This window comes from Amphibalanus amphitrite, unplaced genomic scaffold, assembly GCF_019059575.1.
Source record: "Amphibalanus amphitrite isolate SeventyFive unplaced genomic scaffold, NRLGWU_Aamphi_draft 000840F_arrow, whole genome shotgun sequence".
NCBI classification, from domain to species: Eukaryota; Metazoa; Arthropoda; class Thecostraca; order Balanomorpha; family Balanidae; genus Amphibalanus; species Amphibalanus amphitrite.
Window position 1 is genome coordinate 252,162 of NW_024882334.1, and position 14,730 is coordinate 266,891.

General features: G+C 47.6%; 1 protein-coding gene across 1 annotated transcript; it reads right to left on the bottom strand.

Annotated features, from left to right (window-relative positions):
• Positions 1 to 114: 114 nt before the first annotated feature.
• LOC122366928 (guanine nucleotide-binding protein subunit alpha homolog) lies at positions 115 to 14,101 on the bottom strand. The gene is made up of 7 exons (XM_043339598.1): positions 13,770 to 14,101; positions 11,853 to 12,136; positions 9,910 to 10,257; positions 8,929 to 9,074; positions 7,498 to 7,620; positions 4,539 to 4,704; positions 115 to 1,496 (listed from the first exon to the last, which is right to left on the bottom strand). The coding sequence occupies exons 2-7, from the start codon at positions 11,991 to 11,993 to the stop codon at positions 1,305 to 1,307; spliced, it is 1,116 nt and encodes a 371-aa protein (XP_043195533.1). The 5' UTR covers positions 11,994 to 12,136; positions 13,770 to 14,101; the 3' UTR covers positions 115 to 1,304.
• Positions 14,102 to 14,730: the final 629 nt, after the last annotated feature.

Here is a 14,730-nt window from a genome sequence, read left to right on the forward strand (position 1 = left end):
TAAAACACGTCAGACTTCTGACGACACTGATGACAAGTAGTTAGTAACATATTCCTTATTTGAACTGCATCAAACCACTCATCCCGTCTCTCTCCACCACTCCAGGCACACGGCGCCGACTGTATAGTGTATTACGGCGCAGCATCAGCAGATCAGAGGGGCTCACAGGGGCCGGTCCCGCGCAGACGCTCGGCCCCACACCGCTCTCTCTCGGTCACAGGCACGGCCACAGCCGCGCTGGCAGCGTCGCAGCTCGGCCTGGTGCCCCGCCGACCGACTACAGACTACAGGTATGGGCAATAAAATAGTAACACTGGCATATAGTACCCCTTCTCTCACACACACTCGCTTGCGGCGCAAACTTACAGCCTTCATTCACTGTGCCCCGTTTCCGCGCCCACAAGGCACTCTCAGAGTTTGGTCGGTGACTGGATTCTGGTCAAAGTCAGATCGTGAAATGCGCATGCGTACAAAAATAACACCCGGCGCCGTCCCCGAAAGAGCGCTATCGGCGCCCCTGGCGGGGCCGGCGACCCTCCCGACCCAGCCTTCCCCACCCGGCAGAGGGCAACATCATATAACATAGGCGATAAAAACGACTGGGCACCACCAGCGCCCTTGGCCGGCAAAGATAAACATATACGCAAAAACGAGGCGACAGCGGCGCCGCCCGGCAGCCGCCGACGCCGTAAACTCAACACATCAGTCGTTGCTAGCAGGAGTCCGGCGCTAAGACTCGCCAGTCACCACTATCAAAACATTACACTGGGCTGGTCGCAGCGGCGGGCGGGGACGCGGCGGCTGTGGCAGCGCTAGGGTGAGTATGGGCGAACGCCGCGCCGGTCGCCTTGGACCGCTGAGAACTCGCTCGAACAGCAAACGAGTTCAGTCTTACCCGCTCACAATCCACACATCAACTGACTGCCTTTGAAACTAGAATCTAGACGCAGATCTCTATCAGACCCTAGACTGTGGCTGGTCGGCCTTAGATCAATCATTGCCACGAGTTGTAGCACTCAATATCGCAAGAAAGGCCTGGGCGGAGACCACCCGCCGACTCAAAGCAGCTCTCCGCCGTATAAATGCCTCCAGACACAGCGCTGCGCGCGGCACCGCTGGTAAAGAATGCCTCGAGTCTTGCGGAGAGTAGCACGAGCACAAACGAACACACACTCACACTGTGATACACGATAACCTCAGCACAGTTATCGTAACACACGTGACCACTGAGGCGCAACACCTCCGGCAACGCAGCAATTAACAGCGATATATCAGCGTCCCTGTACATACAGCACCGTCTTCCGCTACTGCAGCATCAGTGTGTCGAGATTACGCTGCAAGATCGTGTCCCTGACGCCGTTAAAGACGACTTTGATGTTTTCCGTGTCGATGGCGCATGTGAAGTGGTGGAAGAGAGGCAGCTTGTGCTCCCGCCGCGCCGCCGTGAACATCTCCACCAGGAAGTGTTGCACGTCCTCCAGCTTGTGTGAGTTGCCCTGACGGAGCCGAGAGAGGCGGTCAGTTGTGTGGAAACATGAGATAGGGAGAGGGGAAGGGATGGACGGGTAGAGACAGCGACGGAAATTTATGATGAAAGAACGGCTACTACGTAGGAAAAAACCATAGAACCATAAAGGATAGTGCCAGTAACGCGATTCGGAGTTAATTTGTGCCCGAATACGACAATCACGACAAATTACAACGGTCTCTAGTCGCGATATCGATCATATACGGCTTCCCATGAGAAACTATGCCCACTGATGTCATAAGTTTGTAGAAACTACTAGTGCATAATCAGCTCTCAAACTCATTGAATTTACCTAGCCAAATATCACTGTCAAATCATGAATGACTATATTTACTACAGTGAATTTAGGTATGCATTTCTTTCAGGAACGGCATTTCCAAGGTAGCGGGACACGGTCTACCGCACAAGTGCACCTCAAGTGCACCCGTGCGAACGCTTGCGAACGACCTCCGCCACACCAGAAATATCCGGAAATCACCGGTCCGCTCGCATCCAGAAACATCCGGCTAGGGCCGGCGGGAGGCGCACTACGGGGCGTAGTAAACAGTAAATACCACACCAGTGCTACGCCTCACCTCCAAATTGGGTCACCGGGAAACGTGGCGCAGGTCACGGCTGTCAGGGCAGCAGTGGCGTAATTAGAAGACAGGGCGCAGATCAAGGAAGACACCAACTTGGGACACATATTAGTAGTAGCGGGCCTCACGCATCCCGTGATTTCGACCCCGCCCACCCAGCACATGACTTCCTGCGACGTTCTGCGCACATCCACCTGACCCACAGCACCCCGTGACGGGATCCGTAAACAATAGTAGATGCGTCATGAATGGGGCACGAATGATGGTATGCTTGATACATTGAGCCTCACAAAACCTTTAAATTTTGTCAATGATGAAAATAAACAAAACTTAAAGAAAGGTGACCGGATCTGCTTGTCGTACTTCGTAGTCATATGCAGAATCTAAGCGCACCAAACAATCCTCTCACAATTAGACAGCAGCCACGCATTTCAATATTTAAATCCCAAACTACCCTGTTTATCGAAAATTGTGCGTGATCGTTCAGGGTGACCCCTAGGCCATTTGGCAAGCTCCCCAAAACCAGCCGACATCGAATTAGCCAAAAGAGCCCAGCAAGCACTTCACCAAACGGGTTAGTGTTTACAATAACTACCAAGGTTAGCATGCAGAAGAGAGTCCTGCATGGTAATGATTAATGTGTGTAACGTCTTGCAATCGATAGCGAGCATAAATACATCCCTTGGTGGACCCTGCCATTGCCGAAATGGAGAGCCAAACACCAAAATTGATTGTTAGTTAAAATTCTTTTCGCGCACTGTCCCGCACTGTCACGAGTCGGGAAAGCGGGGCGTCATGCTAAAAATGAGTCAGAAACGGAGCAAACTGGAGCAAACGTGCAACCCAAGGCCCAAAGCAACCCATGCTGTCTTCGTTAACATTTCTTCTTCAGTATGCGGCAAGGCGGTTAGTAAAAGTCACGAGACGCGTACTTTGAAACAACAGAACATATAAGGAATTAGCTAAGACCCGCCAGCTGCCAAATTCGGTTACTCAGAAAAATAAATATAATGATAAAACGAACAGCCATGTCATTCAGGTAGGTATCCAAGGAGCCTCTGACATTCGCGACATTGCGTTGTTTACGGCTATTTACGGGGAGAATCCGTCGCAGCGCTATCCAGATATTTCTGACTCTGTCCCGAGCGTCTCATGACAGCGAGAAGCGATGGGCTCAGTCCCGAACTGGTGACGTAACGATGACGTAAAAACTCCACAGAAGTCAGGGGTGAGTGGACTATTTCAGCTTCGACTAGTAACAAGACAGGCATGAGTCACCGGGCCTAAAGGCGGGTAGTAACCATGCTGGTGGCAACAGATTCAAGTCTGATAAAAAACTCGGAATTGTGGACATTCAGCAAGGACGATAGGGACACAAAACACACCAGAAAAAAAGATACGGAAAAAGTGTGACATAAAACAGCGAAGCGCCAGAGCATCCCCGACTACGTGAAACGCTTACATTAGCAACTACGGACAAGGCGGGCGTAGCGCCAATTGAGTCACAGTCTCAGGTCGCCAAGTTCATGTCATGTTTTTGCCTGTCCGCGATGAGCTGGAGTGTTTCCTGTCTTTATCACCTTCTGAGGGAGGGGTGGGGGTGGGAGTAGAAAGGGAGGAGTGGAGAAGGATGGACAAGGTAAGAGGGTAGAAGGGCAGTTTATTTTGTCGGGTACAGGAAGTTAGGAACTGACGGCAAAATTTAAAGAAATAAAAACGTTCAGGCAGCGAACATCAATACCAGCTGAATGGCCATTAACACGAACACGCGTTTGTAGCTGGCATCACCCTGCTACCAACACAAACAGTTGAGCTGGAAAACTCGCCAGACCAAATAGAACGTGCTGTCAGGCAGACGATCAGTCTGGACTCACGTCCATGCGCACTGCACAATGTCCATGGATGCTGCAAACCACCACTGAGTGATGTGCGTTATGATGTGATGGACGTCATCCACCTTCTTTTCTCAATCCGTTTGTCTGCACTATAAACACGTAGCAAAATTTCACGACTTCGCGTCACATGCTATAATTATTAATTTATCCTCTCACTTACCCGTTCGCCAACTTGCATGCATCCTCCCCCATTCACCCACTCCGCTCGACACTCAAACACCCACCAGCCACCCATCAACCACCCACCAACCAGTCACCTTGTACCAGCATCATGCAAACTCCCGACACCACAATCCATCTTACCACGTTACCCGTACCCGTGCATATCTGAGCCAAACATCTCTCCCAAAACACAAATCTAGGGACTCTGCCACAATCTCAGGATGAGGGGAGGGGAGGGTCCGACCTGAAAATACATCACTTTATAAATTGGGTGGCCTTAGGAAGCGAAATTATTGCGGTGGGAAGGGGTCAGGACCTCCGCGATCCCCGGTGGCGGAGCTCCTGCACGAATCCTATCCAGCAGCTCAAACTTACCCTGAACTCTGGGAAGTAGGCGGCCAGGTCGGTGTCGGCTCGCTGCACCTTCTCCTTCAGCAGATCAGTCTTGTTGAGGAACAGGATCACAGAGGTCTCGCGGAAGATGCGGCTGTTGACGATGGTGTCGAACACGTTCCGCGCCTCTACCAGCCGGTTCGTCCGTCTGTGGAAGTAGAGGTTTGCAGTCAGGCCGCGAGATGGCAGTGACGGCGGAGTCGCGCAGGGGAGATATTGACTGAGGTTGGAACAGAGCGAAAAGAGAATAACTTTTTGTGGAAAAAGCTTACATGCAAAGCTTACATCATAAGAAGAGAATGGCAAACACTCCGTACGTCCAATTAGACCTAGGTGAACGAATAAATGAAGTAGGTATGATAGAAGTCCGAGCTCAAGCTTGAATTATAGGTATTCTATTTCTGACATTGACGCTCGGTCAAATCAATAGCGCCATGTATCACTACGATGCATAGGAAAGCAATAACTATACATAAGAAGGTGAAGTCAATGATCCATCAAAAGAGGGATTAAGAAATACCACATGTCGATCGTGACGATGCACAAACTCAAACCAACCATCAGACATAGGTACTTGGTAATTGGTATCAATGCCGGTTAGCTTTGTATGGTACGCTAAAACATGAAAAACGTGATTAAATTATCAACTAAGGACAACGACATAACAGTGTAGGGGCGTGAAAAAACCAACTCAAAACCCGGATGGAAACAATCGTAAGGATTGCAACAGTTGGACATGCAGTGTAAAATAAGCACAGCATCGCATTCTCAACCCATGTAAATAGTGACGAAATTTTCTGAATCATCACTTCATCTACAATACATGTCCAATAAAAACCAGCCATGCCACACATCGTTCCGTCATCATAAATGAGTACTATGTACACAGATTCATACCGTGATGTTCAACTCACTGTTCATCCTCCTGTGAATCTACAATTACAAAACGAAAACAGTTGTGTCAAACAACGTTGTTCAGTAAATTATCATCAACATTTAGCTTGCTAAAGACTGAATGAATGACACCATTCTGCTTACGACAACCTACGCAGACTTTACAAAGCAATGCATCGTCCGCAAACATGGATGATGTAACTTTGCGAAGTTGCATCACTAGAGAAGGGAGCAGTCTATACACAGTGCACGTGTCACCGGTTTGTTTAAACCGATGGCTCGCGCGGAATGCCTGGAATGCGATCGGATTCTATCAGCAGACACAGCGACACTTGTTCTGGGTTCTGACTGATGTTTGGATTTATTATGGTGGATGTGGGCGGTCGAAGTGCCAGCCGGGGGATAGTTTTGTCGACCACTGTGCGCGTTTTTGAAGTTTGAGTGCATGGTTTGCGGCTACTGAAGTTTAGAATAGGAGTGCATGTGTTGGGGTTGATACTGGATCTTGTTCGATGTTTTTTACTTGGCTTCTGGGAAATAAACACTTTTCCTAACCCTAGGGTGGATGGTTGTATTTTATCAATGAACTAAGACGTAAGTGGGCTGCGCGCTGCGCAGTGTGGCGTGTGCAAAGTTCACCGACAAATCGTCATTAGGTACACCTATTCATGAATCAAAAGAGGAATTTTGACGAAACGTCAGCAGCAAGAAACCCAATATTTCACATAAAGTAAAACACCATCCAAGGTCACAGTTCACGTCAAGCGCATAAAGACCTCCCAACCACCCGTACACTACATTCCAAGAAACCCACTATCTTCCCCACCTCTCAGCTCTCAGCTGCACCGATCCACCTTCCGCCCACCCTCTCTCCTCTCCCCCCTCTACCCAGAGCCTCCACAATCCCAGTCACGGTTTCCGGTCAGCTGATGTAACAGATCTGAGCCCTCAGAGGGATGTGTCCCCGACCTTCCTCGCCGGCCGTGGCACCTCGCGTCAGGCGTGTGTAGAGTGAATGGTGATGTTACGGGCGCTGCTAAGGGGGTTGTTTTCGATCTCAGAGGATGTGGGAGATGACAAATGATTGAGGGGGAGGGCCAGTAGCGGCGGAACATCTTCAATTAAGGGGGGGGGGGCACTGCCGACTTTTGGTCCCATTCTTTCCATGCAACGCCCATAGGGCTAATGTTAAAATGTCAAAATCAAAGGGGGCACGGTGCCCCGGTGCCCTCCCCGTTCCGCCGCCTATGGGGAGGGGGTGATTTTGAGAAGGGGAGAAATGGTGACTCACACCATTCCTCTATTGGAACGAATCCACTTAAAGGTATGAGAACAACTAGTAAGATTATTGAGAAAAAAAAACTGAGTTATGATTAAAGCTGAGGTAAAATGAAAATGATAGTATTCAGAGGTTTATTCGTTTTATCATTCAGATATATTGGTTTTATGTTCACCAAAACCGTCCCCTAATTTTTGTTTTAAACGAAAGTCGTTACAAAACCCGCAGTATCATGGACCTTTGTGCTAAATCAGACAACTGAGGCCTCTTGCACCAAAATCCTCTTGCACCAACGCTCGGATTATTTTGCATCGTATGCCCAGTCCGAGTCTCAAATGTAACAATTTATGTGCAAAATTTAGCAATCACATGTAGCATTATGTATTGGGCTATTGCAAACAAATTTACCACCGTTAGATTATCTTATTCTGAAACCGGTTTTTCGATTTTACCTAGCTAGGTAGTTTGGTGCAAGAGGCCTCTGCTTGCTATCCTGAACCACAATGAAACGCTGACGGAAAAACACACGCCATCACATCCTCATTATCAAACAAGCCAAACACAAAACCACAAGGACACCACCACAACGAAAATAGCCGTCAACATCAACCACACACACATATCCTATCGGCCTGTCTCCCTCCCAGCCTGTCACTTCGCCTGTCTCCTAAAACACTCCCAGATCCCATCTCCTTAGGATGGCCTGTCCTATCCTGGCCTCTGACAAGTCCCCGCCCCTCACCTCTCTCACCCCACCAATTTTCTCACCTGTCTTCCATGAGCACCTGGTCGAACTCACACGACGACACCAGGAACAAGATCGACGTCACGTTCTCAAAACAGGTGAGCCACTTCTGGCGCTGTGACCGCTGGCCGCCCACGTCGACAAACCTGGCGCACGAGGGCAGAAAACGGCGTATGTTAGAGACAGGAGACGGCGAGGGGTGGGTGGGTGGGGGGGGGGGGTAAAGGGAAGCTCTGAGCCCGCGAGGCTATGCGGCCTAATCCAGGGAATGACGAGACGAGACAATACACATATCATATAGCCTAATCCAAGAGGACACGAAATAAGTGACTGAGGGGGAATTCTATATCATCAGACGTAGCTCCGCTATATCCAATTGATATAATTTTGAATATTCATGAGCAAAATATATAAACGCGTCACCTAGTGTGTAGAATCAGTTAGACGATCGGTCTATGTGAGGATCTAACTGACTACTCCCTCCCAAACACACATATTCGTCTACAGGCGCACAACGGGACAGCAGTTGTCCTGCCGTCCTGTCGCTGCAGTAGCCGTCCTGTCAATCCTCAGTCAACCACACACACGCCGCGAACCACCGACCGCTGCTATAGAATCTACGTCACATGTGGTACATGACGCGTCATCATGCGTCAGGGTCAGCACACAATACGAGTCACGAGGCTGTATAGTGTGCAATGTGCACACATTGAGAGCAACGACTAGCGCTACGGGTCCAGGAAACACCTCGGCAGGCCGGTGATAGCGCTGTACCCCGGAATCCGGACGTTAGAGGGACAGGATTGATAGACTGTGACGGTCAGAGGAAAGTTGTTGTTCGTGTTCGTCAGAGAAACACGCAGATTTATGCTTGTATACGGTCGACAGTCAGGATACACTGCAACCCTAGTAACAGCCAGAGAGCTGGACAATACTCATACCAAACAGCCGTCCTTAGTCCACGAGGGAAATCCCCGATCGACTCACGTCACGCGATAGGCGCTCGGTTGTGTGACGTGGAACTGGCCGATACCATTGGGGCGATTGCGGCCAGCTGCATGCAACAAAACACTCCGGGGGCCTGGACTTTGCGGTACCACGGCCTTCATACCGGTGAACATATGCTAGTTTTTCACCGATTTTGCTCCAAGCAGTTACTGCAAGGAACGGGCCATTCAAACGGAATTTGCTCCAGTTTGCAACTGATTGTAGGTAAACCTACAAACGTTGTTTTTGACGTGACTGGGCTTCTGTTTCCCGCTTTCTATAACGTATCCTATGTAGGAAGCCGATACAAAAGCGAATTACATACAACCGACCTTGCCTTTATCATTCCAGTCTTGGAAACAACCTCAAACATTAAAAAATGTCAAATAAAATTGTCGAACAAACACACACACACACACAATCACACATACACCACGTCAAGCACCACCAGCAGCTACGCTACTCACATGAAAGGTACGTTGTTGATGGGAATGGTGAACTCGAAGGTTCCTTTGGTGGCCTTGCGCGCCAGCAGGATGTCCTGGTTGGAGGGCACGTACTCCTTGACCCCGACCCGATCCAGGTTGTCGAGAAAGTACTTCACAGAGTCCGCCTGCAAAGGGAAAGGGGCAGCGGGGCGTTAAGATAAAAAACGAGAAAATGTTAGTCAGTAGAATAAATTAAAGGTAAAAAATTAACTTAAAACGATCAAATTAGCATATTATGTAATTCACGTAAAACTATTGAATCGAGACACGTAAAGTCAAAGACGTTGTCAGACCGTGGTACATCAGTTGCTTTATTCTAGGTATTTCAAATTAAACACTTCTGCCACAGCACTGATCATCTCAATTCATTCGTGCATTTCGATAACGTTAACAAACCATCAATCACAGGATCTCAAGCACCATTCCACCATATAATTGTCTTATCAATGTTTAAACTAACCACAATCGCGCAGCCAATTTCAATTGCATTTACTGAGCGTAACAACGGAACATGATCCAGAATTCTGCTCATTGAGCCTGCCTCGCCCGGTCTCGCTGCGGAATTTTGCGATAAACAATTCCACCCGCCCACTCGGTTCGGCACAGCCGCCGAGACTCCATACTCGAACGGCAAACGGCTCGTATCAGACCTGGACGCTTGGAATGCCAGGCTTTGAAAGCCGCCACGCCGAGACGCTTCATTGGTGATCAACACTCAGATATCAGACCTCATTCAAATATCTACATTCTAAATACGTATACTTGACGTTTTGAAACGATTGCTTCATGTATCAAATGCTATACAACTTCCCTTTTTATCTCTCTAATGCTTATTTCCATACCCCTCTCCAAATTCATGTCCTTTATAATTGTCTCCCCCATTCATCCAGAGTTCTTCTATCGGCCTCCCTTATTTTATTCCCTGTCCAGTTATTTAATTATCCCTCCCTCTCCACTCACCAGCTGGTACTCTCGGCGTCTACTGAAGGCCGTCCGTATACCACGGTCCGCCCACAGTTCACGCAGGATCGGCAGGTAGTCGAGAAACAGTCGCGTGTCCAGCATGCCACCCGTCTCAAACTTCATCACGTGAGCCCCGAGAGGCGCGTTGTCCTCGCTTCCCCAAGGGATGCCGAGCTTGTCGCGCGCATCCACAAGCACGCGCACACCACGCACGACGTTCTGATAGATGATGCGTTTGTATTCTTGTAGCGACTCCGTGTCGAAGCCGTACCCGTGGATGATACGCATCTGTTTGAGGAATGTGGATTTGCCACTCTCGCCGGCACCTAGCAGCAGGAGTTTTACCTGTGGGGACAGAGTAGAAGAGCGGTGTCAAAAGGGTGTCGCTGGGGTGTTGGAGGTGTCACTCGGGTGTCACAGAGGTGTCGGTAGCAGAGCCAGCACGGAAAGAAACAAAGGGCGAGGGAAGCGAGCGAGGAGCAAGGCATTGAGTTGGAGTGGAACGAAAATGCACATGGCGTATGGGCAAAGAACTTACAAGAAGCTCAAGGTTGAGCGAAATGTTGATTTACCAAAATGCAATTCCGTGAAAACGTAGACGAAACTCCACAAATCCAAACAACAATCCAATTCATGCAACCAATACACCTGTACCTCATCAAAGGTTCTTCGCCACTTCTCCCGGAATTCTAGCACACATTTCCTTACAGCATGACACACTAAGTCAAGACGTCATCGACCGTCCCCGCAGCCCGCACATGGACCCTCCCTACCCCTCCCCCCTCACAGCGTACTGCCTCTACGTACCGGTGGCGGCCGTAAACGCACCACCACCACAAACACAAACTGCAGGCGGGCGGGGGTAAACAGGCGACGCGGCGGGACCCACACCGTGACACCGTGCCGTGCCACACCCGGGCAGGGACTTAGCTGATGGAATCTCATACAACTGGCCTCATGCAAAAGGCTCATTCGCAATGCATGAGCTCCATAAAACTCCCTTTTGATATCAATAACATTGCTCAACTGTTCAAGTGGTGAACTAAACGAAGAGAATGAGTAATCAATGACTCTAATCAAGCAAGAAACATGGCAAGGCTATTCCATGGACGCAATAAAAGTGAACTCCTCTTATCGAAAAACAACTTATCGATCTTATTGCGGAAAGCAAGGCGCGAAAGCGACCGGGGACATACTATGGCGACTCCATAAAACGATAAAATCGTCAAAAGTAACCAACTGGTTGACCGTTTATCGGGAAACTTCACTGAAGTTTCATGAATTAGAAGCAGTACACAGTAGCACCCTTGTCTGTCACCGGGTCATATTTCGCTTATGGGACTGGTAACGACTCTGCAATAAATCGCGTGCTTATTTGTAGATTTACAGTCTGCAACAATACTCACTTAACACTGGTCTGGGTCAGCTCGCCAATCACAGCTGGTGTTCGATACCAGGGGGGTCGGGGGGGGGGGGGGTGACAGTACCACACCTTCATAGTTCAAATAAACACCAGACCTCCGCATAGGAACTCAACTCAGTCATGAGTGCATTATTGAGATTCCGTTGCATGAGGTTGCAAATCAGCGACATCCACAGTTGTAGGATTCTTTGGATAACATAAATACTGTTTTAAAAGTTGAAATCAAAACAGCCTCGAATTCTGACGATTTTTTCCACACTGTGAGCTTCACCAAACGAGCAGGAAACAGCCCATCGGCCAGTCATGTTCTTAAAAAAACAGCACAGCTCATTCTACTTTCCGACCCCCTCCCCCACACTCCACAATGCACGATATCGTCTCTAAACCTCTCTCTTCACCACACCTCTTCTAATCCTCTCATCTCACCTCACTCATCCCATCATCCCCCTTTTCCGCATCTCACCATCACACCTCACCACACCTCTACCTTCTCCCCCCACCCACCCAATCTTCTCACCTGTCTACGTAGCATCCTCTTCTCTTTATCCAGTTCCAGGTCGATCTGTCGACTGACCATCCTCTGTTCCACCTCTTCAGGTGAGTAGCGGAAGTGGAGACAGCATGGCCCCGTCAGTCGCATTCGCTTCAGCTTGGACATTGTGACGTCGGTCTGGACCGACTCCTCGACTACCGCCGAGGGCAGGTATCGAATTACCGCCTCCCTGGCAGCAGCAAGTGCTCACAAGCGTGTGGTGGTGAGGGAGTCTTCTGTAGGTGGGCGGGTTGTGAGGCGGTTCACAACTGAAATAGCAGGACATCCGGTCAGGTAATGTTTATTAATCATCACTTAAATGCTTGAATGCACATGTGGCCTCTGTCCATGCCAAGTAGAGGCTGTTGGCACTTGGCAGAGTCCGACCCCAAATGTTCGTTTGGGCGATTCTGGGCTGGTTGGCTGTAGTGAGGATTTAAGACCAATGTTTAACATGCCATTCAAAGCTAAATGAGGTCCTTCTCACTCGCTGAATTCGATGACTGAGACTGAGCTCACCAGCACCCATCATCACTGTTAGGCATCAGTTTGTCATAGGGAGCAATCAAATTTGGGCTCTCGCAAGTCATAATTTGAAACATGCTCTATCAACTTAGCTGTAGCACAAACAAGAACCATTATCAGAAAAAGATTGGTCACACAATATTTAAAGGAAATAGTTCACTTTTTAACATGGGTTTTGAACTGGAATAGCAGTTCCGTAGCTTGGGCTGAGACGAGCATAAATCAGGAGCTTTTACAGCCCAACGATCACCCTAGGCAAAGATATTCTATTTCTCGTCCCGAAAAGGTGTCTTGCGTTGAGGATGTGTGCCTTGCATATATTTCCATCCAGTATGAAAAGAGCATGGGTCCCAAAAATTCTTCAGAAACTAGAGAAATTATCTACGAGAACTCTAGAGAAATTCTCGTACTGATCAATTAGGACATTCAGGGGAACATTATCAGATCGAGCAGATCGCCCAAATGCCGGTGGCTGCGATAATTTCTCTGTTTCTGAAGAATTTTCGGGACCCATGCTCTTTTCATACTGGATCGCGTGTGCCTTACAGAAACTGAAAAGTTCTTCCTATATCAAAAATATAGAAAATAATCTTTTGTTATAAAAAGGTTTTATTTTCTTTGCTGATCATTTTGAACATAAAAAATCATAAATCCATTGCAAAAAAAATAATTTCGTGAAAGTGAACTATTTCCTTTAATCTAGTTCAAGTTGTGACTAGTCAAAGGTCAAGTTGGAGCAGATCTGCTACTCCAATGTGACTTGCTCTAACTGGAAAAGCAGGGCCCCACAAGATGCATATATTTTAGGGCCTAGCTAGGTGGCATCTGTCTAATATATTCTTTCCCCATCATTCATTAGGCATCAGTTGACATTTGATAACGGCAAGTTCCAAATAGATATATGACTTAAGCAGCAAAAGAAAGTGCCTCTTGGGCCTGCTAGCAAATGCACCACTTGAGGGGTGTTATTACCTACCTACTAACTGCTGCACTTTCAATTAAATGCAAAATATAGCTACATTTTTTATCATTATCCCAAACATGCAGAGTTGCCATATTGATAATCGTTACATTTCATCTATTTATCATTACAGTCTCCAACCTCTGCACTTTGATCTAAATTGGGAAACTCATTGCTTACCAAAAATAAAATGTGTACCTACCTACCCACCTATTTACAGTCCATCGGATTAAATAAGGGAAAGGCCTATTTGACACATATTATTTTTGACAGAGCATAGGTATTAAGTACAAATCGAGGCACAGCCACCTGAATGACAGATAAATATCAAATCTGACAAATCAACAGATCAAAGAGCAAATACAAATAATGAGGAATTCTATGAACATGGCACCTCAACCTATCAAGTTCCTTACCATAATGAAATAAAATCGACTTTCTCAACGTAAGTCTGGAACGTAAAACAATTCAGATCCGTGGCCCTCTAAAAAATCCGATTATTCGCAGAAGGTTGAAATAACTAATCACAAAAACAAAACGCACATAACTCATGAAGCGAAAAATAACACTCCCTGTCAAATAATCACTCCACTGATTCATCTATCACGAGCATTTTACTCTGACGTCATACAAAATTGATGTTTTGCGTAAAATTTACTCAACTTTGTAAGGAATTTCAATATTTGTGTTTCAAAACAAAGAATACTATTTTAAGTTCATTTCGTCTTGTGCATTTCAGTTATGTATCTACCCTTTTGTTTCATTCCTCATAAATTTCTCATGAAATCTGTGACGTCATTTAAAACAGTTGATTTTATACTTTGACTTAGAAACTTCGAACGTCTAAAATGCCTCAGATTTGTCGAAAATATTTCACTGAGATAATTGCAGAAATTTTAGGGCGAAGGGGCGTAGCAAGGCTATAGAACTCCGGGCGTAGTAAAAAATGGCAAACTCATTGCATAATTCACTGAATAATTCAGTGTGGAATAAGTCCTCACGCTGAACAGCAGAATTTGTACGGCTGTAACTGAAGCTATTGAATGAAATTGAACTTCATTCATCTGGATGATAGCATGAACCCGATGCGGGATGCCTGAAGCCCATCACCCGTCATGGCGGTTCTAATGGAGGCCAAGGTCTTGTGCGTTCGAAGAAATAAATGCCCAACCTAGCCCCTATACCACAGTTAATCGAAGGTGCGAACGTCACCGCGCCACATTTCTGTAAGCCCCCTCTCTTCCCTGCCTCTGGCATACTTCAGAGACCTACAGAAGCAAGCGAAAATGAAAATATCTTCGCTTCCAGACCGGGATGAGTTTTTATCAGGGTGTCGTAGGAGCCCAGTGAAGCGCACCCTTTCACTCCTGTCCTGCG